This window comes from Hippichthys cyanospilos, chromosome 5 (genome assembly GCF_059441005.1).
Source record: "Hippichthys cyanospilos isolate Australia breed blue-spotted pipefish chromosome 5, RoL_Hcya_1.0, whole genome shotgun sequence".
Classification (NCBI taxonomy): domain Eukaryota; kingdom Metazoa; phylum Chordata; class Actinopteri; order Syngnathiformes; family Syngnathidae; genus Hippichthys; species Hippichthys cyanospilos.
The window spans coordinates 3,483,006-3,507,832 of NC_142373.1; the positions used below are offsets into that span (position 1 = coordinate 3,483,006).

Here is a 24,827-nt window from a genome sequence, read left to right on the forward strand (position 1 = left end):
TTTCTTTGTGTCCCTTTAACTAACACACCTGAATCAAATGATTAGCTCATCAGCATGCTTTGCAGAATCCTGATGACGACGCTGATTTGAGTCAGGTGTATTGGTTGAAGAGCTACATTGAAAACAGGGTGGATTGTGGCTCTTGAGGACCAAACTTGGCCACCCCTGATCTAATCATTAAATTGTCCCATCTGAGGTAAATTTAAGAGTTGTGACTTAAGATCTGTCCAGACTAAAGAATGATAAAGCAGCAGCAGCCCTCATCTTTGGCCTCAGCAGTCAAATCGCCAGACAAAATACACATGGCAATAGACTCTTTGGTGAATATACATATGTTTGTTTAATTAGGTGTGACGCAAATCATGAGGGATTTTCAGGCTGACGACAATTTTCAACAGCAAACTATAATCTGGTTCTTTGCTTTATTGCATAGGTTTCAAACTCCAGTCCTCGAGGACCGCAATCCTGCATGTTTTTGATTCTTCGGTCATTAACTCACCTGAATCAAATTATTAGCTCATCAGCAAGCTCTGCAGGAGCTTGAAAATGATCCTAATCATTTGAATCAGGTATGTTTAAGAGCGCAGTATGGAAAACATGCAGGTTTGCGGTCTGTTCAATAAAGTTTATTGTAACATGTCATTTTCATAGAAATTTTAAAAAAACAACAGGTGAGTATTAATTTACAAATGCACAGAAGGAACCTTGACAACGTGTGCGTGTGTGTTCTGTCACTTCCTGTCTCTGATATTTCTAAGTTTCTATTTAGAAAACGGTTGATTATCATTGACAGCATTTTTCTGCTTGGCCTTATACTTAATACAAGTACACACTTGCAATCAACTCCTTTTGTCATTCCATTCATCACTAAATGTGAATCTTTTGCACACTTTTGTAAGACAGGGCTCGGCGATCATAAGGATTTATCAAAATAGTATTGCCATTCGGAGTGACACAATATGCATATTGCAATAAGACATTCAGCTTCCAATATATTGCATATCAACTTTGAAATGGCACTTTTTACATAATATTTAGTTCTACCAGATTATTCAATAAACAAACAACAACTATCCATTTCTTCTTGGTTTTTATTGTCTTTTTTCTCACCAACACATGTGACGTCACAGATGTGGGATGTTTTCTCTTATGGTTTAAGTCGCAAAATGGCGGACAAAGATGAGTACAAAGTTATTCACATTAAGAGGGCAAAATTGTCTATCTGGAAACATTTCCGCCTTCAAAAAAGAGAAAGACTTACAACAGCATAGTTGATTAAGTTGCCATGAGTTTTCAATGCCAACAAACTGCATGGCCAAGCAGTGGAATGACCAACATAGCAACGCGAACGCAACATCACCATCCATCCACAACATGTATGTCCAATTTGCGGTCCAACAAGCCATACCATATTATGGAAATGAAAAGAAGTGCTACTGGCAGCAGTCACCAGTCCAGAACAGACTTGTTTTTAAACAAGTTAACAAAATAATAGTCAGCAAAAGCCCAGGCGGTTGACCAACAAGGTAGAGACAATTCTCCGCTCTATGATTTCTAGATTTTTCACAATCACGTTTCATGCAAGATCATGCTTGGAACATGCCCTTGCATTAAAGGGTATCTTTGAAAAAGAGTGTTTAATGTGTGTTTAATAGAATTCCTCTATTCTATAGAAAGGTTTTGGGGTTTTTTTTCTGTTCATATAATTAAATAAATAAACAAATAATGGTTATTGTGGCTTGAAAGCCTAATACAGCAAAGGCGGATTGCAATACGTATTGCGTTAAAGGTAAGGGCAATGTTTTGTTAGAAAAAAAAATCTTCTATGATATGTATATATATATATATATATATATATATATATATATATATATATATATATATATATATACATATATATATAAAGGATGATCAATACGTATTGCAATGCGCCTTTGCTGTATTAGGCTTTCAAGCCACAATAACCACTAATGTCAGATAAGTGGAACTACTTATGTAGATTAGATTCAGATTCTGAATATGATTGAATACATGTAGTGAATATGAAAAAAACACACAGACAATGTTTATGTCACAATTTAACGAGAGTAACGAGAAGCTGGACTTGACCTAGTTAGAATTCTCCTTTTGGAATACGACTTCTTCAACCAACCTATTTTAAAGTGACAATGTGTCAGATTTAGACCATTTTTTCATTACGAACAGCAGGAGGTGCTGCATTTACCATTGTCTGTAGCTATAACTTACATGGCAACCTTCTGAGTAGTGCCACCCCCCCATGTAATATAATTTAATGATGACTAGACCTCCAATTATATTTAAAACATGCTGTTGGTTGTTAAGAACACATTTATTTGCACGGTTTTTTTTTATTTATATTCATTTAATTTATTCCTTTTTAATGAAAAACAGACTAAATCTTACACACTGTCCCTTTAAGGACATTATAAATGAAAGTGAGGGCAAGTTACGAGTGTTGAAGGAGCCAAGTCACTGCCCGAAACCTTTGTCACCACTAATCTGATCTCGCCAAAGTGTCAAGTGAAGGAGAGACATGACGGCGTGCGCAAAAGACATTATTAAATCTGATGGACTCAAGGCGCGGAGTGAGAATCCATTAAGGCAACAGCGGGACCAAGATGCATTTCAGATGAATAATAGAAAACTAGCAAGACCTCGACGGGAACTTGAAGGAAATGGATATACAAGCAACTTGTTAACCAGCTTTGCACCGCTGGATGCACAAATGAGGAAGTGACGAGGCGCTTCGCTGTGCTGTGAGCAATCTGACGGCACGCCCAAAGTCAGCTGGAATAGGAGCCAGCGAGCCGGCGACCCTAGTGAGAAGAAGCGGCTATAGAAAAAAGATGGTTGGATAGTCATTAGCACCTTACGGATGCCTTATTATTCGTAAAGGGGCCCTATGATAGTAATTTCAACGTTTTGAGGTTTTAACCATGCTATAATAATTACTCACCTGAAACACTTTCAAAGTGTCATTTTTCTTCTTCGACTCATCTCTGAGAATTCTTGGTCGTTGTTACTTTCCCCACCGGGGCAGATTATAAGAGACTCACTTCTTACTCGATATCTTTAGAGCAGGGAGAAAAGTCACCAAACCGCCCATGCAGACTAAACACAGGCCCACATTATCCGAGCAGCATTACCTTTTTAACAAAGTTTTACTGTAAAAAATGTCAAAGTAGCGAGAATGTGTTTTTGGTTATGATAATTTTCTGAGCTTGTTTGGTCTTCTATAAGCCAAAATTCTCCACCAGAAACGTTATGATTCATTTTTGGGAGTGCGAGAACAGACTCGTAGGTGTTTGTGATGGTTATTAAACATAACCAATACAGGAGTAAATTATCTGTAAAATTTTGGATGAAAGTTAGCGCAATTCCGAGAATTGCACCTGATGGAGAGGCCATAGCAGCAAGTACATGTTAGCTTCGTTGAAATGAAATGGAGCACATTGAAGCTCTATAAAGACGGGTACTTAAAGTGGCATTTTTCTTCCTGGTTCTTGGTTAGAAATGTCTCTACCAAAAGTTGCTTAGCTGAAAAAAAAAAAAAATCATCTAATCTCCCCAACAACATTAATTGTGACTAATTTTAATGCCGTAAGAAGTAGGCCGACTATATGAGCTGAAATTGAGTGTTAAATCAAATTCTCGCTATATTATTATTTTATTTAACTGAAATTTTGAGCCAATTTGGGCTTTTTGTTATTTTTATGTGTGTTATCATAGGAAAAGCATACAAAAAAAGCACAGGGTGGCAAAAATATTGCATAGATTGTCAAACATGACGACTTTCAATACGCGACGATGCTGTCCTTTCTAAATGCTTGCAAATGGGAGGTCGAGAGGTACACCCGATAGATGTCAAATTTAGCCCATCTTGGACTCATTTACTGCCATTCAAAATTGTAAATATTGTTGACATTTGCAAGGCTTTCCATGACTGATGATTGGCTTAGCCTGGACTCCCATAATGCAAAACTCTTCAAAAGTCATAATACTCTAAATATGACATAGTAAATATTCCTGCTTCAATTTCATAAATATATATATATATATATATATATATATATAAAGTAGTTACTTTTGTTATTATCGCATATTTATAATGCCCTCGAAAAATTAGTTACGTATGGGTATGTATGGTATGCATTTGGATTTACTTTAGGGGTGCTGGCCCAAAGGACAGATTAAACACAAAATGGGCTAGACATACCTGTGCTAGAATGTTTTTCTGTAGTTTTTTGCGTACATTTAAGTCCTGTATTCATAGGTTTAGCTTAAAAATAGTTGTAGAATACCTTAGTTGTATGAAAAGCAGTTGTACAAAGACATTACTTTTAAGATGTCTGTGGGGTGGTTTGAGCCAAGCTACAAAAAGTATAAAAAGTTTACATTCTGAAACACAATTTATTTTTCCAAAGCTGATGTGAACAAAAACATGTGTAAATGAAGAGATCTCTTCAAATGAAGAGATTTTTTTTAAAAAGGAAATCAACAAATGATGGATCAAGCCTGAATAAAGATCTCGCAGTTGCTCTAGTACAGTTGTTTTTCCTTTTTGTAAACTGAAGGCTTCACGCCAACACTGACGGCTATTTATTTTCTTTCTTTTCTCTGCCCCCAGTTACAGAACACCACCTTGACACATCATGAACACAAAGTTTCACTGTAGAAAATGGTGTTCTGTCTGGGATGAATAGAGCTGCATCTGCACCAAACCAACCTTGTGGAATTTTAGACAAAAAGTTCAACCTTTGTCAACTACAATTCTCTGATGTTATGGTGTTATCTTTCTGATTTTATTAGCATGAAACCTTCAGACCGCAGTTAAAATGGAAAGGAATTGGCAGGAAAAACAAAAACCCACTGAAACGTCTGACCATTTATATATATATATATATATATATATATATATATATATATATATATATATATATATATATATATATACACACACACACTCACTCACGCGCGCACACACACAGTGGGCCCTCGTGTTACGAGATGAATTCGTTCCGCGGTAGGGCTCATAAGGCGAATTTGCTGTATGACGGGCAATCCAATCCTATGTTAAATAGCTAATGCGTTTAGAACCGCAGGTAAAAATATCAAAATTGTACATACATATTAAAAATTGGTACCAAAATAGTATAGTAAATGCTACGTATATATAATATACATGTATACAATCTGACAACTGGTCAATCACACTGCCCAGAAGCCGTCGACGGTTCAAGCGAATGCCAAGCGCCTCCGGGCTCAGGTAGACATGAAGTCCGCCTGGTGATGTACGTTGAACAACGCTGAATTCTAATTGGCTAAAAACTCTACACTAAAACTGCAGCACTTAGGAGTAGTGTAACCATATGGATATAATGACATTAAAAGAACAGAACATGGAGAATAATTTTATATATAAAATATATATATTCAGTAAATATAAATTTAAAATGAAATTGACTTTTTTGTAGTTATAACTATTTTAGTTTATTATAGTTCTGTTAATGTCAGGTGTCAGGTGTCTGCTGTTAGGCCAGCAGAGAAGGCCTTGCAGGCCCTGACAGACTTCCACCGATATAAATACACACACAAACACACACACACACACAAATGCACAGTCCTGTCAATGATGTTTCTAACCCATTACGGCCCAAATGGAAACGTTCCAACAATTAAATCTGTTCTTTGGTCCACTGATGTAAATCATTCAACCATCAGGGAGAACGGCCATGCTTTTAACGTGATCACATAGAGTTGCCAAGGCAACTTGGCCCTGCCGCTTGCAGGTATTTTGATAATGGCATCACTGCGTCGCTTAAGTTGAAAGAGGATGGCTCGGTGGTAGGGCACCATTGAATGCTACAGAAATGATGAGCCTATGTTCCTCAAGCAAGTCAAAAAGGCACAATTCAAGCCTGACAGTCAGGAGTGGAAAGTAAGGATCAGTCAAATGTAGCATGTTTTTCTCATATGCCAAATACTGCAAAAACCTTAAAACACTTTCATTGCTATTCATTCACCTCTGAGTACTAGTTATCTATGAATTCCCGCAATCATCGCTGACAGAGAAAACCAATCGATTCCAGAGCTCGTCCATTGATGACTGTCCAGCCGTTGAAAAAAAAAAAAACAATGACACTTGCGAGGCTTTTAAAAACGACAATTTTGACAATACTTTGTGCACAGTCACGTGACGTCTGTGAACAGGAGACATCAACACAAACGCGGCGCGCGCGCACGCGCCGTCTGCAGAGCCTTGAACATCATTGCGATAACGTCATTGAGTTGCACATTTGGGAACACATTTCCTGGCGTCTTGGAGCAGCTGATTCACGCATGGGAGTCTTTTCCCTTTGTATATGTGCACACACACGCGCACAAACAGAAAAAGAGACAGAAAGTGGACGTACACTCGCAAAGAAGCACACTGATAGGAGATGTTAAAAGCTGCAAAGCGACACTGGGCAGATGTGCAACAAACGCGGTGCCCTCCTTACGTTGAGAACGGGCGATTTTATTTATTTATTTTTTAGCATGTCCTCCCCTCCCATCACTCCTCCCCGGTCGTCCTACCTGTTTTGAAGAATGCATCAGTGTCGGGGTCGCTGGGCGCCTCCTCGGCCGCCTCTGCGGGGTTCATACCGGATTCCGGTTCCACACAACCCCACCGCCAAACGGGTCAAACAAAAGAGACGCGGAGGTAAGAAAGAAAACAAAATCCACTCGGTGTTAGTCCTCACATGTCCAGGGTCCACTTTACGTGGCCTCCATCCCGCTCCCTGACTCGCGTTGTGTAGCTTATGCGTGTGTTTGGAGCCTGAAGGCTGGCGGCGCTCCTCTCTATTGTTCCCCGTCCAACCTCCCCGCTGCTCCGCCAGGGTCTCTCTGCCTCCCCTCCCTCCTTACAGCTGCCCGCCTCCTTCACTCCCCTCCCTCCATTCAGTCCACTGACCTTTATTAGCATCATATGTTTTAGTACAGGATGACAAAATACTAAATCTCGCGATTTAAAAAATGATATGATACAGATGATATATCGTGTGGATGAATACTTGAGTCAGACATCGTGCGTTTATGTATTTAAAAAACAACAACTTTGCATTGTCATACTATAGTATGCAACTGTAATGCCTAAATCACCTGTTTTATGAGTGTGGTCATCTGATATTGTAAGCCATATTGTAAAGTGAGATGCATTTGAGCGTTACATGAGCCCTGAGCAACCGTGATTTCACTTTTTTTTTTTTTTTTACAGTAGATAATTGAAAAAATGACGGCCCCTGACGCTGCATGAAAACGTATGGATTTTGTCAGTTCATCCATGTTTCACAAGAAGGAAAGAAAGAAAAAAAGGCAGCAAGAAAGAAAGAAAGAAAGAAAGAAAGAGAGAAAGAAAGAAGAATGAAAGAAAGAAATACTTAGATCAACTATCAGTAAAGTGCTTATCCTTAGTCAATCATTCTATGACTAACATAGTAACATCATAGACCAACATCATAGTGTTGATAGTACTAAAGAAAAATGAGTTACACTGTTACATTTAAAAAAAAATCCTTCTTCTGTTAATGAGTCAAGCATTCACATGGGCTTAATTTTTTGTCAAAAAACATGTTTACGCTTATGTTGTTTTACATGTTAATATTACAAGTTCTTATTGTTGCTGAATTACATTTTACCTTACTCTTTATGTTGTTTTAGCTGACCTTTTTTTTTTCTAGCTAAGAACGGTGGTTGGAGACAATGCCACTGTCTTTTGTTTGAATTTGAATGGGAAAAGGATTCTGTTCAATATTAAAGCCAAGGTGCTACTGAGAAGCTAACGTGAAAGCTCATGACAAAAAAACGCATAATATTGTCTTACATGAATGTGTGAAAGAAATTGCCTTGAAAGGTAAAAGAAATAAGTAAATAAAACATTTTGAATCATTCCACTTCAAAGTGGATATCATTGAATGACATTGCACCCCAGTATTGAGGGATGTAAAACACAATGTCTAATATACTGTATTTCAAAACATAGCATTTTCCCCATAATGTCACAAGGTATTGATTTGTGCATGCAAGTGGGAAAAATGATTTTTTTAGCATCTAGCCTACAATATACATTTGAAACCAGTAAAAATGTTATTAGTAATTTTAGTTTTGTCTATTTATGCCTGTGATGCATGTTTTCTTTCCATTCAACATTTTTCTTATAATGCTAAAGGACAATGATTTTTGCATGTGCAAGTCCATACCCTGTGGCATCATGACTAAATATGTAATATTTTATGAATTTAGTCTACAATTTATCAGTAGGTTCGAACTTCCCTTGCAAAAACATTTGAATGGATTTTCGAACTCGTTTCAACAAGTTTGCAAACCGCAATAAAATTGTTCCATGTTGCAGAAGGGTTGTAAAAGGACCAATGACGGAGTAGCGGGCCGGCTGCTGACAGACCGATGTAAATTACTTCTGCACCTACCACTTCTGTTAGCTTTGCAAAAACGTCCTTATACTTACAGTCCTCTCATAGAGGTGGCAAACTGTAATTTCACCATAACTGAACAATGGTTAAAATTACATTAACAGACAGTTTTGGTTCAGTTTGAAATAATGACGGACTGAGAATGATGGCAGAAAGCCTATACACTTATGAAGGACGAATGAGAAACCGGCAAAATTCCCTGACATGTCGATTTCTGGTTATAGGTCACATTAATGGTGGACGAAGTTTTGAAACGGATTATCTTGGTCTTATGAAAAATCTCAGATCTTTTAACTCTTTCAAGTGCCATGAACAAGAATTTTCATTATGCAAAGTAATCATGTTGTATGTCAGTGACAAGAATTCTCATCAACTATGTTTTTCTTTTTGTTTTGTTTTTTGTAATGAATGGATAAATGACACTCATGGCCAGCGCTCCTCTTGAGCTAATCGAGCACCGTTGTAATGTAGTTACATACTTACTTAAATTGTTATTTTGACATCAAAAACACATTTTCAGTTTTTTCCATGTTGTTTCAAAGGGAAGGACGGGTAAGATGTTTCAAATGCTACTTTTATGCAGAAAACACATCTTTTCACAAAAAGCTAATTTTCTCCGTTTGGTGTCACTCAAAAGACCTGATTTGAAACTGTGATTACTAAAGAACTAAATTTGGTAAAATCTCATTTTCTTTTTCTAGATAAAGAACGGAATCTAATCGTTCATATGATACCCTCCATGTCAAAATACACATGTAATACAATATTCTGTTGACCATGAAAGATGCGTCAAAACGCTCGAAATCGTCTGGCACTCTAGTATTTGCATTTTCATATAACGCTTGGGATTGACAGAGATAACAGGGTAATGTAGGCTTTTCCTTTTACCTCAAAATAATCATTAGATCATAATTAATCCCTGGCTGTTCTTCTGGACCTGTATGTGTTTGTACAGTATTTTGCTCTCATCAATTTTAACATTACACAAGTCTTTTAGAAAAAAGTAATCCAGCAATTCTTCGTTTAAAACAATTGAAGACACTTTGGGGATGGGAACATTTCAAAATAACACCCTTAACTTGAAGAAACAGTTTTGTTTTGTTTTTCTTTTAGATAGATGAAGTCCAAGCAACAGGGCTCAATGTGGATGGTGCTTAAAATCATACAAATAATGTTCGCCTCTAGGTTCTAAACCCATAATTGACTTGATGAGTTTAAAACAGTCAAAACAATGGGCAAACATCTTTTAAATACAATGCTACTGTGTATTACTTCTCTACAACACATTAGATTCTAAAATATATTTCTGCCAATATGATTCAAAAGATGTTTTTTTCTGACACCAGCAACTAATCTAGCATATATGCCGTTTTGCATTTTCAATATTTTTTTTGTTGGCCTGTGGAAACAGGGATCTATCTTGACCATGTTGTTTACTTGATGTCAATCATAGCAAGAAATAAAGCATAGGTTACATCCATTTTAGTGCCCATAGATTCAAGTTGACTGCAATAAAAACAACGCTTTCAACAAAACACCGCACACCAATCTGCCACCAGATGTGCCATCCATTTATGAAAAATAAAAATTTGAATCTTATCAAATAGTGTAAATATAAAATAATATTAATAATATAAAACTCCCATACATCATCTTGCATTATGTTGAGATCGTGCCTTTTCAATTAACCAAACTCTAGTAGAGTTTGCTCAACAATGTACTGTAGTGTGTGTCTAGGTCTCTCATCCAAGGAACTTGATGATTCCCTTCCAGTCTGATATGATGCCCATCATTTTACTCCCTTTTTCCAAGATTTTTTTAACATTTAGTTTAACTACTTTGTTTACATTCCCCGTGTCAAACGTTTTCAGTATTATCATAATTAAATTGTACCACTTTCTTGCACCCGGGATTTTGCGTAGCATGCACAGCATGAAGTCTTTGAGATTCATGCCTGGCTGAAGACGAAGGAAAAACATGAACTATGCCATGCAGCGATTAGTTACCAGAATTTATAATCAGCATGTCTTACAGTCGCCTAAAGAGGACTAATAGGGTCGTTTGAACAGGAATTTTGTGTATATGAGACAAAAACACATGTAAACATAACCTACCTAGGCTACCGTGGCAATGAATCAACTCGCAAAAACAGCAGGTCTTGATATATGGTCACTTCTGAAATGAATGTGTACTATTATGTGCACCACAACTTGAAATATGTTAGCCTTAACTGCACCTTCATGAAAAGCAAACCACAAAAGACTCAAGAGAGGTCAGCTGTTACCCGCATCATGAATCATCTGCTCTGCATATTTTTGACAAAAAAGTGAAGAAGGAATAGATAAACTATACTCGCAGTCGACAAAACACTATGTTTCTTGTCCGCCCACAGGCTACTGGGATCATACACAAGTTTGATGAGCATTGATTGTGTCATGCTGTGAAATACATGGTGTAGTTACGATGAGAGGTTGATTCCCTATTACTTTCCTTAGCAGCAGCAAAAAAAAAAAAATGCATTAAACACATGCACAAGCGTTAAAATTTCAAAAGTAATGTTAATACCCAATCGTAAGACACAACCTTTTTCCCCATAAATGAAGGCCAAAATTATGGGTAAAAATTATTTTTATTATTATTTATTTTTTAGTTCGACACCATTGAAGGAAGATTCATCTGTCAGCCACTTGAGAAGAATTTTGACGCACAGATATGCATTTTTATATTGGCCTTATTCTTACTTAAAATAATTGCCATAACTGCCAAGCTCGAGGAGGGGGTCATCAGTTGGCTGTTAGCATCAAGTGCCAGTTGTAGCTAACAGCAGCTCGTGTTTGCTGAGGTTGTCATGGCATTAATTTCAAGAAAAGAAGCGGACAGGCTTAATCAATGCCCGCGCCTATCCTTGGTCACACACAGGAATATTATGAAAACCGAGGGGATAAAGTTATGACGTCTCAGCTGATTCATATGCGGCCCTTTGGCATATACACACAATTATAAACTTGGTGAACACAGATGCTGCGACACTTCAGGTATTTAGTTAAAATGAACTCTAGCTGTGTCACGAGGAAAAGGAATAACAACAGCTTAAAGCGCATTCAGCATTACAATGGAGAGGCAGTCATTGACCGCTCACAATGTGGGAAATGTGAAACACTCTTAACTTAACGCGCAATAAATATATAACGTACGGATATAACTTATATGAACACCAAAAAAAAAATTAAGAGTTTACAAAAGATAAGATTTGTTGTGATTTGTTAGGGTTTTGAATTTGTTGCCAAAAAGTTGGTGTGTCATTTTCAAATATGATGTCATTTTCAGTTGACAGCAACTGGCAAAATGGCAGTGCCTTGTGATGGGTAAAAACAGGTGGATTTGGTTGATTATTACATATTCCACAAACGCAATATATATCGGAATACGTTATAATTATCAAAAGATTATTTTTACTTGATTTCCGCTGTAGAAGTTATTTGTTTTTCACCAATTACGACCAATGCTCCATTGACAGATAAAGCAACAGTAATCCAGACTCTAAATTTGACTTTGCCATGAAAATTGAACAATTCTAACAGAACAACTAGGACACAACAACTATTTAAACGTTTATACGTCTGGGTCAGATAATATTGAAGAGGTTCTTCGTCCATACAGCGGACCACTGTTCCTATTTTCATACAGGTCCTCGATTTACCTTTTCTACAACACATCTGTTTTTGTGGTTCCAAAAGCAAGAGCTATCAGTCTGATTCCGTTGTGAGATGCTGCCATCTACGGGGCAAAAATACAAATGACATCCAAGCCATTGAGAGCCTCGCATGGCCTGTGTTTTGCCTTACAACCAAAAGGAAACTACTTTTTCTATCATCTAAAATTGAGTTCTTGTTGGCTTGATTACAAATCCGGCAGGTTTTCTAAAATGTGTGTATATATATAATTTATCTTTTCTAATAACACACAACACACAGGGTACTACCGTACGACATGATTGATGACTTACAGTAATTCCTAGTTTATGCTTCAGATCTAATGTCAGTAACGGGCAGACAGAGGCAACTTGGCCCTGTGAGAACGGCACTGACTGAAAGCAATACTTAAAAAGCATCATTAATTTCATTCAGTATGAGTTCTCCCTGTGCTCGCGTGGGTCTTTGCAGGGCACTCTGGGCTCCTCCCACTTGCATGGTAAGTGTACTGGAGATTTTAGATTGCCCTTGTGATTGTGAGTGCGAATGGTTATTTGTCTCTGGCTGGCAACCAGTCCAACTGAAGACGGTTTGGGATAGGCACCAGCATGATAAGCGTCTCTAGAAAATGGATGGATGGATGGATGGATGGGTGGATGGAAAATTAAGAAAGTAATTCAGTGGCCAGAAAAAGTCTATCCATTTCTTCAGTTCAATCCAGAAATATACAAAAACGCAATCAATTAAATTGGCTAAAAACAGTGCTTCAAAGTAACATTGAAATGCCTACTATTTAACCATTTTTTAAGCTGAGGGGCGAAGGTTGTGTTCTCGTCAGGGTTCGTTTAAGGTAGCAAAACTTTGCAACCGTAAATTAACTGTGGTGTTTCGTTCTGAACACTTGGGAGCGCCGCAGAGCAGACGTACATACAGTATATGACAACGGTAGTGGTCATTTAGCTGCGGGAGCTAAAATCCAGGCCAAAGAGATGATTGTATGGAGTCTTACACCACCGTATCCCTAAATGTTTGAAAATGACCTCTGGCCAGCAAATTTGACACGCACATTTCTACTCTTATCCACTTTACCCTGTGAAACTACTTTAATTGGCTTTCTCAAACCATATGGGATTTCGCTTGTGACAATAAAAATCCAAAATGTTGTGCCAATCACTTTTATATTTTCACTAGTTGAAGTAGAGATGAGTAGAACTGTACATGTATAAAGTAAAATTTGTGTTAATATATGTTTTCAGACACTAGATGAAACCAGAACACACAAAACAAGCCTGGAAAGAATATTAAAATGTTTGCTTCCTACCCTCAATGGCATAAACAAGATTAAAATAAATAAATAAATAAAAAGCCAGAGTCCAAACTTAAATACCCTCTAAGTCAATGCAGGTTTTCAAGGGATTGAGTTTTAGACATCATTTTACATACAGACCTAAGTGCCAATGTTCAGGAAAGTCAAGTGACCCGCCTTTGCTACTTTTCCTTTAAAGGGAGCACGAATGGTGGTTATAATTTACAGAGGCAGTTACATAGACAAGACAGTGGTTAAAATTCAGTAAATGTGAACATGACCCCCCTTGGACTGCTCATAGTGACTGTTTTACTTGCTCAGCTTAAAGGCACAGATGTGAAAAATGTTTGGTTCCCCATCTCTCCCATTTAGATATGGATAGTTAGATCAGAGGTTTTCAAATGGCGGTACGAGTACCCCTCGGGGTACTTGAAGGAACTCCAGGGGGTACTCGAGATTTTAAATAAAACAGACAAACATGCAAAAATCCTTTAAAAATATTTAGTGAGTTAATTAAATGTTTCAGGAAAATATGAGATTATAAAATGTTATGTTCAGAAGGTTATTCAATTTCATTATTTTTAAAAGCCAGATGGTTCGACCCAACATGTGCCACCTCTCATTACCTGTTAAGTTAAAGATTTATTCTTGCAAGCACATCTCCACTATGATCCCCAAAGTTGAATATTTTTTGTGGACAAATATTTATTAATAATTATGTTAATGACTTATTTTTGTGAACAGATCTCAAAATATGACACTTTGTGAATAATGAATATTTTTTTGTGGACAAATATTTATTTATAATTGTTTCCTTTTGAGAACAGGGTTGACACTTAATTTGAATATCTTTTGTGGATAAATATTTATTAATAATGAATTTATTTTTTGTGAACAGATCTCTACTGTAATCCCAAAAGATGACGCTTTATGATAAATATTTTTCTGTGGACAAATTTTACAACAAATTTATTTATAATCATGTATTTTTGAGAACAGGTCTGACACTTTATGTTGAATATTTTTGTGGATAAATATTTAATAATATTTAAAATTGTCTTTTTCTCTTCTATGATCCAAAAAAGGATTATTTTATTAAAATAATCAAAAATTAAAATAATAATAATTATAATTATAATAACAATAATTAAAAATTAAGTTTGAAGGGTTCTAAAGTTTAACGAATCAAACACTGATGGCATGTTATGAGTATTTTTTTAACACAAAAACGCTTGGCACTGGTTTAGGGGTACTTGGATGAAAACATATGTCACAGGGGGTACATAATTGAAAAAAGGTCAAGAAACACTGAGTTAGAAGATACGAGTAGTGACATACTGCCATTTTTTTTTTCCACCACCAGTTACAACAGTCCTTTAGAGAATAAAATACACCTTGACCCATTTTTGTGTTAACACAACAGTGCTGCACACATGCTGAATGTGGCAATGATGATTTATTGATGTTAAAATGCTACACAAAGCACCTTTACATGTTCGGGCTCCACATAGGAAATCGTCACTGACAGGTTGAAGGGCACCCACTTTTTGAAGAGGATGTCAGTCAAACAGGCTTGCAAACATGTAGGTGTTTATTCATTTGCCCAACGACGTGATCACTGAGATTCTTTTGTTCTTTTTTTTTTTGTAAGAAGGAAAAACAGAAGACAACGCGCAAACAAACTTGTCCCATCGTTAGCATGTTCAACTTCACGTTACATTGCCTACGTTAGAAGACTCAGCAGTATGGCACCATTTCCAGGCTGTCATAGTGTTTTTTTTCTCATTCGTGTGAGCTGCACTATTTACACTTCTTAAAAAAAAAACAACAAGAAAGCAAAAAGAAAAAAAATAGGACAACGGACCAAGTGTCGCAAAAACAGTGTATGAAACTAGTGACGCCAAACTATGTACACGCCTGTATTTGCTTCTTTTTTGTATTTACAGAACACATATTTGTCTTCACATCTTTAATAAGTAACATCAATCATATTAAATATAGCAAAACATTGTTCTGTTGTAGAAAAAAAATAAGAAACAATAAGCGGAAAGGAAATGAGTCAATCTGAATGACATGTAACCACGTGTGAATCACATTTTAACATAAAACATAGAGAACATTAATATTAATACCACTATTAATAACATTATCTCAACAATTAAAATCTCTTTTCAGCATCTCTCCTCTGTCATTCGCCGCCACTCGTCAGCCAGTTTGTGAAAACAATTTTAACTACAAATAAGAAACATTCGCAACTGTGTCTTTCTGTAGGGATCTCCACTGAATTCTTACATTTGGTTTTGCTCCTAACTGCTCATTAACTGCTACCAAAACTCGTATTAGTGATCAATATGTGCTGTAAAAGTATCTCGAAAGAGTGTGCCATTTTGAGAAGTATCGTCACTCAGATGTCAAGTTAGGTGACAAGATTGATACAATCTTTTTATTATCGCGTGTCCAGTATTTTTGTACAGTATATTTATCTTCGCTTCTTATATCTGCTGGGAGTCATTTGTAGGTGCTAGGGATGAACATTTGACGACATTTGCTCTAACGACAATTTTACATACAAACAGTATTCTGTTATTTTTTGTTTAATGTATGTTTCTCCCAAAAGATATGTTTATTTTCATACATATTATTTAAAAAATGTTTCATAAAACGAAATCAGCAAATGCTAAATATAAGAAATGGCATGAGCTGAGGTCATGTTCTTCAGACTTCAAAGTAGCTAATACTGACTGGACAATGCCTTTCACATTGCAGCTAAGTAATACACTCCACTAAGCCTGCATTTTCAAACATCACTGACAAGCACGCTGCCAAATTTATAAACATTGATTGATTGCCTATTCAGCTGCTGTGCAGTAGCCCACCTAACTGGTACGCAATGGATGCTTTACAAAAGCCATATGAGACAGGGCTTAGCAAAATGAATGTTGTTGAACGGTGCAGATTTTAACAGGAGGAAAAAAAAAAGAAACTTATTAACTATATACTGCCTTGCAATTTGTCCAAATTTTGGGCGTGTTAAAACTTATACTGTCCTTGGATAATTAATCATCACTGCCGTCTGTTGTTTACACTGCCTATTGTTAGCTGAGTTTAAAAGTAGAGCGTAGGCTACTTAAGTTTTGTTGTGGTTAACCTTTACACCTCATGTAAAAAATGTGTGTCAAATATGTATTCATCATTCATCACTAGTGTTGGTTTCATATAGTATTAACATTGTTTGAATTATTTTTACACATTTATGACCGCTTAGAATTTCTAAATGTCAACAAAGATTTTTAAGATGCAATAGTTTTTCATTGTGTAATTTGTAGTCAACTGTTTAAGGGATTTTTTTAAGATAAGGGAATCAGCAGTCAAACAGCGATTCAAAGCATTTTCTCTCAACAATCTGAAAAGGAAAAAAAAAATCAGAATTTCAGAGTTGTTCTCTCACTCCACCCATATGTAGCCACAGTTGCCCTTTATCTTCAGAACAATTGAAAAGCCATTATTGCTGGAGCTTTTGAATAAAATACAGAAATTCTAAACAGATTCTCTAATCAGGTCAATTCAAAACATTTACGCCCCTAAATCCCCCCAAGGTTAACGTTGATCAACATGGTCAACAATAATAATAATTTAAAAAAAAGAACAACTATAGATACTGTATAGTTCAACTTGAGATATATAAAGAGGACATGAAAAATTGTACAGAAGTGTTTGCGCTTGTAAGGGTGTCGTCTGAAAATGGAAGCCTACTTGTCTCGTTAGCATTAGTTACTTCTTTAATCAGGAGAAATAAAATAAAACCAAAACAAATATGGTTTTGTTTTGACCAGGTGTTGTGTTAAATGGCTGCTTGAAATAAAGTGCAGGATATCATTCAAGCATCATTTCTTTCATATTCTACTGTATACTTCCTTTCAAACATTTAATCTCATTTTTGACTGGAACAACTATTCAACAAAGAAATGAAGCACTACATTCTTGTTGCATGATGGACAACTGTTTTGTTTGCTCGCTTTTGTGCTTTTTTTTGTGGAGCGTTGAGATGTAAATTGAAGCAAATAACCAAGTGGCGCTCACCGTTGACACTTCATTAGGTACACCTGCACAAGCTACAAAATGTCTGCCTTTTTAAAAAGAAACATGTCAAGGTATTATGATGAAACATTATGATGACGTTTTCGGTGATATTTGTCCAGAGAGAGGTAATAATTCTGGTGCACAAATAAAATTAAGAATATCAATGATATCAGCCAATGCCTGACAGTATTATGTCAACAGAGAATCATAATCTTAAGAAAAGTCAGCTTTTATATGAGATTTGATTGTATAGCTTGCCCAGGTGTGTCTAAAGAATGGTCTCATTGTGAAACAGGAAGATCTGAAGATATTTCTGATAGACATATGGATAAAGTCAAAGTTGCATTTAGTGCTAAAGCCTCCCTCCCTTTTTCCATTTGAGTGTGTACATTCATGAAGCACAGACATACAGTCTGGCTCCAAACCTGTTAGTTCATCTGCAACTCATTTCAAAGAAACCCTGAATCATCTGTCGCATTTGTATTCATTCACACAACTCTCTAACTGCATTATTGTAAACAAAGGACTCTTATGATAATAGTACTTGAAAAATAATACAATGATGGCTCAACTTCCTTGGCCAAAAAAAAACAACAACAAAAAAAACAACCAAAAAAAAAAAAAACAGATCAAAACAAAACTGGACAGCGTTTACTGGTGTCGTTCTATACTGTATGAGTGTTATAAGGCTGGTCCAGTCAGTGTATGTGCGTGTGTGTTCGTGTCTCTGGCCATTCGCAGCGGCCAGGTGGTCAGAGGTAGAAGCCGGTAGCTGGCGGATCCGTGAGACCGGGCAGAGTCTCCGGACAGGGTATCTGGACAGCAGGGGGCGTTGCGCCATTTCCGTTGGGCATTGCGGGGTATGCTGTGGTCAGGATGCTTCCATTCTCAATCTGCACAGTCCAGGAGGTAAGAACAAAATAACAGGAAATGACACGGTGTGATGGGTATATGATATCCCGTGTCACATTTACGTACGGTAGGTTTTATGGAAGCGCTCACATGATATTTATTTTTGAATTAACTACGGAAGGCTACTATGCAAAGAAAATCATACACACAGGAATGTAAACTATCAGCCTAAAGCCTAAGAGTTTACACAACTTTGTGTTCAACCTTAATTAAAATAACAAACTCCTCCCATATCGGCCAAAAATATCAAGAAGCCACCTATCCATCCATTTTCTACTGCTACTGCGGGTACAGAAGCTGTAGCAGAGAAGCCCACTTCCCAGCTACTTGGACCAATTTTTACAGAAGGATCCCAAAACGTTCTGAGGCCCATCATTTATTTATTTATTTATTTATTCAGCTTTTGTCTGTTATTTATGCATGAATTGTATGTATTTAACCCCTTGAGCATCAAGGTCGCAAAGTGTCACAAGCAACATTTACACAGTATGCCTTTATCCGTAAGAATCATCACAATACAACCTTTTCAACCGTGTGATATAAAAATACACAGGAAAATTCTCTGGCATGGAAAGGGTTGATTAACTTAATTCTAGAAGAATTAGAAGCAGCGGCCAATAGAAACGAGCGTCTTCTGGGGTCAAGGCAAAACATGAAAACATACTCAAGGGAAGCAAATTAAGGTCATATTTTATTTCTCCATTTGTGTTAATACACAACAGAGTACCGGAAGTTTTCCGTCTTTCAAATTTCCAATTTTAGGACACGGAATATGGCCTGTTTACGTTCAGACGGCAACACTGCTTTCTCATGGATGGAGGAGTAACAGGCTTTTGGACACATAAATATCAGAGGACTTGCATGCGTGAGTATCTTGCAACAGCGTGACATTTGTCTCAAAAATAAATGCGCATGCCCAGCGATCCACAAATGAACATTTGTCAACTCAAAAATAGAATTGTTCATTTACAAATGATAAGTCATGATAAATGCATACTCAACATCAAACTAACATGTGAAAATCGCAGCTATATTTGGGGATCTGAAAAACACACGAAAATTGCAACTGCAATCGTGGATCTCAAAAACAAGAGAGAATCATGAATATATTTGTGGGAATAATTTTGGGCCAATCTCTCCTCATACCAGACACTGCGGAGGAAACTAATTTCAGTAAGTGGTATCTGAGATCCCGTTTTTACAGTAACAATCCAGAGTTTGTTGCCAAAGGGGAGGGTTGGTATGTTGATCGACCGGTAATTCGATAGCTTTGCCTTTCAGCCCAACACCTTCTTCGCCATGACAGACCAACAACACAAAGTACACAGCACAGTAGATGCTGCTCCAATCCACCTGTCAAGATCCAGCTCCATCCTCCCTCTCGCTCGTTAGTTACATTTTCTGTTGCAGTTATTAATGTAATTCTTGTTGTTTGGTTACACCAAAAACTATGAAATCTAGTTTCTACATATGTATTCTACCCCATATGGAGTGGATGTTTATGATCCCAGGCTGTCCCTCCATTAGTGCTTCATAATTTTTTGGTCCATGTCTGTTTTTGAGTTAATTAATAAAAATAACTACTCTTATTAAAGATTCTTATTGTTCAAATACAGTATCATAAGATACAAAAAGTAAATTACCGATCAACACCTTAAAGATAAATACGATTACAAGAGGACGGTAAGATCCATGTTAATTGTTTCTTACCTTGCCGTGATTGGGCTCGAGAGGCATGTCAGAGGCCACCATGCTGTAATGGTCCAACTGCCGACATGGTTTGCCAACTGCCAAGATTTGTTCCAGGGAGGCGTTCGGAGGAGGACAATGGGACAGGCTGGAGATGACTTGAGCCAAAGGAACCGGAATCGGCTCCTGTTGCAGCTTCTGGGAAATCCCCGGGAATGATGTGATTGTAGACTCGGCTCTGAGCTGAGGCGCGCTGCTCTCGAACAAACCCCCACCGTTAACCGAGTAATCCGAATTGTCGATGTTGGGGATGCTGTAATCTATGCAGGTATCTAATGAGGGGTCCCCGAGAGGTTTTTGGCTGTTATTGAGGCACGGACTCAAAGTTTCGCCGAAGCCAAAGTCCTGCCACTGTGTTTTTACTGCCGACTGCTCTGTGCTGGAGATGCCACACAGTCCGTTTAGGTTGGCGGCCTTCTGTTTGGCATGGCACTGCTGTGAGATCTGGTTTTGTAGGAGGGGCTGTTGCTGCTGTTGAAGGTAGCTTTGATGTTGATGAAGTTCCCTGTCTAGTTGGGATGTCTTGGCGTTGAAAACAGTTTGTTGCGAGTTCATGTGTTCCAATTGTATCCCTGCATTCATAAGAATGTCTTGGGCTGACCATTGTCCATTGCGGGCAGCTTCTACATGTCCTATCAGGTCTCTGTTGACTATAGTATTGGCCAAATGGTCGCTCTGGGGGCCCCAGTTGTGTGCCCGTTTGCCTGAGCACATGCTGAGGTGCTTTTGCATCTCCTGAGACAGCTGAACGATGGGAGCCTTCCCTGCCACTGAAGGCGTATGGTGAGAAAACTGCATTTTCACATTTGTGTCTGAGGTGAGAACGCTTTCAGACACTGATACAGTTGTTGCACTCACTGAGGGATTAGAGGGTGGCACCTGTCCGCCCTGGTCTGATTCAGTCTTTCCTTCAATGGAGTCGTAGATGTATGAAAGAATCTCATCATTTGTGAGAAGGTCATCTAAAGTGGGCACCCGCTCTGGGTCCATCTCAACTCGAATCATCCTCTCATCCAACAAGAGAAGCTCAAGATCTTCAGCGCTCAGCCCCAAACCCTCAAGAGCTCCAAACAACTCTCCGTTTGAACAGCCACCATCCTCCGAATCCATGACCCCTTGGCCTTCCAGTGAGAGCGAGTCAAGAGTGGCAAGCAGTGGGTCAAAACTAGTGCCTGGTTCTGTGATACTTTGATCCACATCATCACTGTTTGGTGTGTCCCAACTTCTTTGCAAACTGGCTTTGGAGTCAGAGAAGCCCATTTGGTCCCCAAAGAAGCTGCTGTGAAAGGAAATTTTGGGCTCCAAAGCAGGCTGGCAAACATACACGGTCTCATCCTGGCTCATGAGAGCCCCAAGAAGAGAGCCTGGGTCCAGACCATCCCTCAACAACCTGTCAGCCCGACTCTTCTTTGACTTACTACTGTTCTTCTCAGAAACACCATCTCTGAAGCCCGCAATGGGATGGTTCGACTGGTAAAGCAAGGCCTCGCCTGTGGCATATGTAAAGGGTAGATGCATAGAGCGTTTACGCAAATGTTCTCCTCCCTCTTCATCCCTGCAAAACATATAGCAGGAATGTTAACTGGAAGTATTATACACATTTTGAACTCAAATCAAAATATGGAGTATCTGTCATTGTAAACACAACGTTCCAACAGTGTCCCCATTTACCCTTTATAAAAAGTCACAGTGTCAATTTTGAGTTGAACATAAAGAACATACAAAAGGGGCCTCTGAGTAGCGATGATGTAGTCGGGTTTGCCATTTTTGTAAACCAGACGAGCGTTGGCCTGCACCCATTTCCAGCGATTCTCCTTGGTGAGCAGCCTGAACACTGTCAATCCACTCTCCCCAGTCTTCATCACTAAAACAGAAACACACAAAATCAGTGTTAGTGCACTTACTGAACCTTGCAGGGCAGTGTGGGTTTATGTATAATATTTTGTTTGTTTTTTGTTTGTTTCTTTTGCACATTGACTGAAGTACTTCACATTGGCCCTTCAACCACACAGGTGAGAGTAACATATCAGGCCTCGGAGGCCTTTGTCATCACAATGTTTTAATGCTGGGTCATCTGTGATGCTTTGCTTATGCAGTGGAATTCGAACCCCCACCCCCTCCCTTTCCCGTCTTCTCTGGCAGCTCTACAGCTTTACTCAATCTGCTTCGTAATCCCGGGGATTACTAGCAAAAGCTGTTTTAACTCTCTGACTGGGTTGGACCGGGCATCCTCAACTTTTTTGACAGGAGTACATTCAAAATGCAATGTGTTTTGTTGTTGTTATGGATAACTCATAAACTGACACTATCTGGCGTTTGTGTCAGTTTATTTACATCAGCGGCCCATTGAGTGGCCAAATGGTGCACTGGGAGACTGAACTCGAGCTGCAACAACAAATCACCTGCAAAAAAATGAAACATTGAAAGTGTTGGCAACTACGTGCTACTCTATTACTCTATTATTAATTTAATTATTGATCGATTGTGTTTTGTGATTATGACATCCACAATGCCTAGGACAACAGTTAACCGCCACGCCGCGTGATGAAGCTGAGTGTGGAAGAGGGAGCGTCATCTGAGAAAGCAGATTCAAATATTGCATCATGTGCAGAGCAGAATTTGGACCCAGAAGCAATTCAATTCCAACGTAACCATGGACCATTGTATACTAGATCTGAAAAACTAACCTCGGAAACAGATTTAGAATCTAGACCCAGCAACTAAACAATCATAACAACTACACGGCAACCTATCAAGGTACAAATCAGCCCCAACAGTAAATACAGGAATATAGAAAATGGATGTCTGGAAGATTGTTATCAGACTTTTACTGAGATTGCTGATGAGCTGATCAAGTTGATCTGGTATGATGAGAGAGGGAGACATACAAAAAAAAGACAGAACACAGCTCTCGAGGAACTGGAGTTTCCGGCCTCACCTCTGCTAATTAGAAAAGGTGATGAATACACAGAATCGTAAAAGGTGACAAAGTCACGACCATAACAACCACATAGCAACTATTGTCACAACACATGGCTGACAAAAAGAATTCTTAATTGTAAATATAGTGATTATATATTTACTACAATCAATATAACTGCTTGCAAAAGAGAAATGCTTTGCTGTGAGAACGTTGCCGTGAGAGGGAATGCTGTCTCACGTTTCGCCATTGGAAGGTCAGCTCAAACCAGCCTGCTCACGCTCTAACCGCAGACAGATATCACTTAGATGTGGCTTTTGTTGTTGTTGTTTTGTTTTTTTTCGCCCTGGCTGCACTTTTGCCCTTTTAGGGCCTGAACCTTCATGTGAACTAAGGACCTTTGATACAAATAAAAAGAGAGGGTTCAGAAAGGCTGCTCGAGAATGCAGCCAATTTGTGCAGTCCTTCTCCGTTCTCCTCATTCATGAGCGAGTATAAAAAAAAAAGCCTTTTCCCCATTTTTTGTGTATAGTTTCTTACACATGTCTGAGAACATTTCAATGTTAACATTGTTTGTTAGAGTGAAATGGCATACCGCAAAGCACCACTGTGATGATGCAGCACCTAAAACAGACAAGTAGTGACGCACTCATCCATCTTCACAAACATGAAAAGTTCATTAGGCTCACGTTAGAATTAGCTCGTTAAAAAGCTTACACTAATGTTAGCATTAGCTTTTTAAACGACTTTGGGTGTACTTTGCTGAGCAAAAGACACACAGACCCAAGATATGATATGGGCGTTAAAGGCCTCAGAGGAATGTTGAAGGTCACCAACTGCTCACTTAACGTCAGTCAAATTTACACCGTTTATAAATAGAGCTTATCTTACAGTTCCTTAAATATACTTTGCATTGCTTCGCCTGCATATGCTCCAGGGAGTCAGTTTTGTTTCTGCCCTGTAGACTGCGTACCTCTTCTTATGCATTGAATTTAAAGGAAAAGAGAGAAGTTTCGATTGGCCAGGAATACATTTGGCTATGTTCAGTCCCACAATGGCACAAACACCTACTTCAAATTGTGCCCCTCTATGAAAATGGCCAACAGAATAAAAACTCCCACCTAGTACAGTTAGACTGCACTTTGTAGTAGATTTGCATGATCAAAATAGGGCTCCACATGTCTCAACTAATTTCAAGTCATCTAATTTTCCCTGTTGTTTTTTCCAGTGACAGTCTGCAGTACTGCAACAAGCTTTTTTCAAGCTGTTTGCCACCTCTAGTTGTAGTTTAGCGTGAATTTGATAAGTAAAACAAATAGAATTAAACCAGCACGTCTGCTATTTAAAAGCAAACTTACAGCAAATATTTTCCTTGAATTATGTTTACATTTGTTATATAAACGTCATGTGTGTGTGTTTGCTATGTTCCTAGGCAGTGTTCAATTGTGCCACGAGGAGGCGGGGTCACCAGTCTTGCGCACCTGTTCCCCATTACCCATCAGGGTCTTTTTAAGGCTGGTCGCTACAGGAGAGCGACGCTGGGTTATTCCTTCGCCATACTCCCTGCGCCCAGTGAACTCCCATGCCTCGCGGCACTCTCGCTTGTGATCTTTTGGTTGGTACTTTTCTCTAGTTGTATTTTTGCTCGCTTGTTTTTTTTGTTGTTACTTTGTTCC

The 24,827-nt window shown here is 38.2% G+C and overlaps 2 protein-coding genes and 1 long non-coding RNA gene across 4 annotated transcripts in view; 1 reads left to right on the forward strand and 2 right to left on the reverse strand.

Annotated features, from left to right (window-relative positions):
- The window catches only part of LOC148423189 (kalirin-like), a 156,638-nt gene extending 149,947 nt beyond the window's left edge, over nucleotides 1-6,691 (reverse strand). The window contains exon 1 of one of the 2 annotated variants that reach the window (XM_088415343.1): nucleotides 6,598-6,691. In XM_088415343.1, the coding sequence (XP_088271469.1) occupies nucleotides 6,598-6,664 (67 nt within the window). In that variant the 5' untranslated portion in view covers nucleotides 6,665-6,691. The remainder of the gene's footprint in view (nucleotides 1-6,597) is intronic. The other variant, XM_088415344.1, reaches the window with a different exon arrangement.
- LOC148423190 (uncharacterized) lies at nucleotides 6,381-24,650 on the forward strand. Its single transcript, XR_015865652.1, has 3 exons — nucleotides 6,381-6,724; nucleotides 22,215-22,243; nucleotides 24,584-24,650. It is a non-coding gene; the product is annotated as an uncharacterized LOC148423190 (long non-coding RNA).
- LOC148423191 (aryl hydrocarbon receptor-like) overlaps nucleotides 14,928-24,827 on the reverse strand; it is a 59,169-nt gene continuing 49,269 nt past the window's right edge. Inside the window, exons 9-11 of the mRNA XM_088415342.1 lie at nucleotides 21,954-22,095; nucleotides 20,193-21,786; nucleotides 14,928-18,463 (exon numbers count right to left, since the gene is read on the reverse strand). Coding sequence (XP_088271468.1) covers nucleotides 18,323-18,463; nucleotides 20,193-21,786; nucleotides 21,954-22,095 — 1,877 coding nt within the window. The 3' untranslated portion in view covers nucleotides 14,928-18,322. The remainder of the gene's footprint in view (nucleotides 18,464-20,192; nucleotides 21,787-21,953; nucleotides 22,096-24,827) is intronic.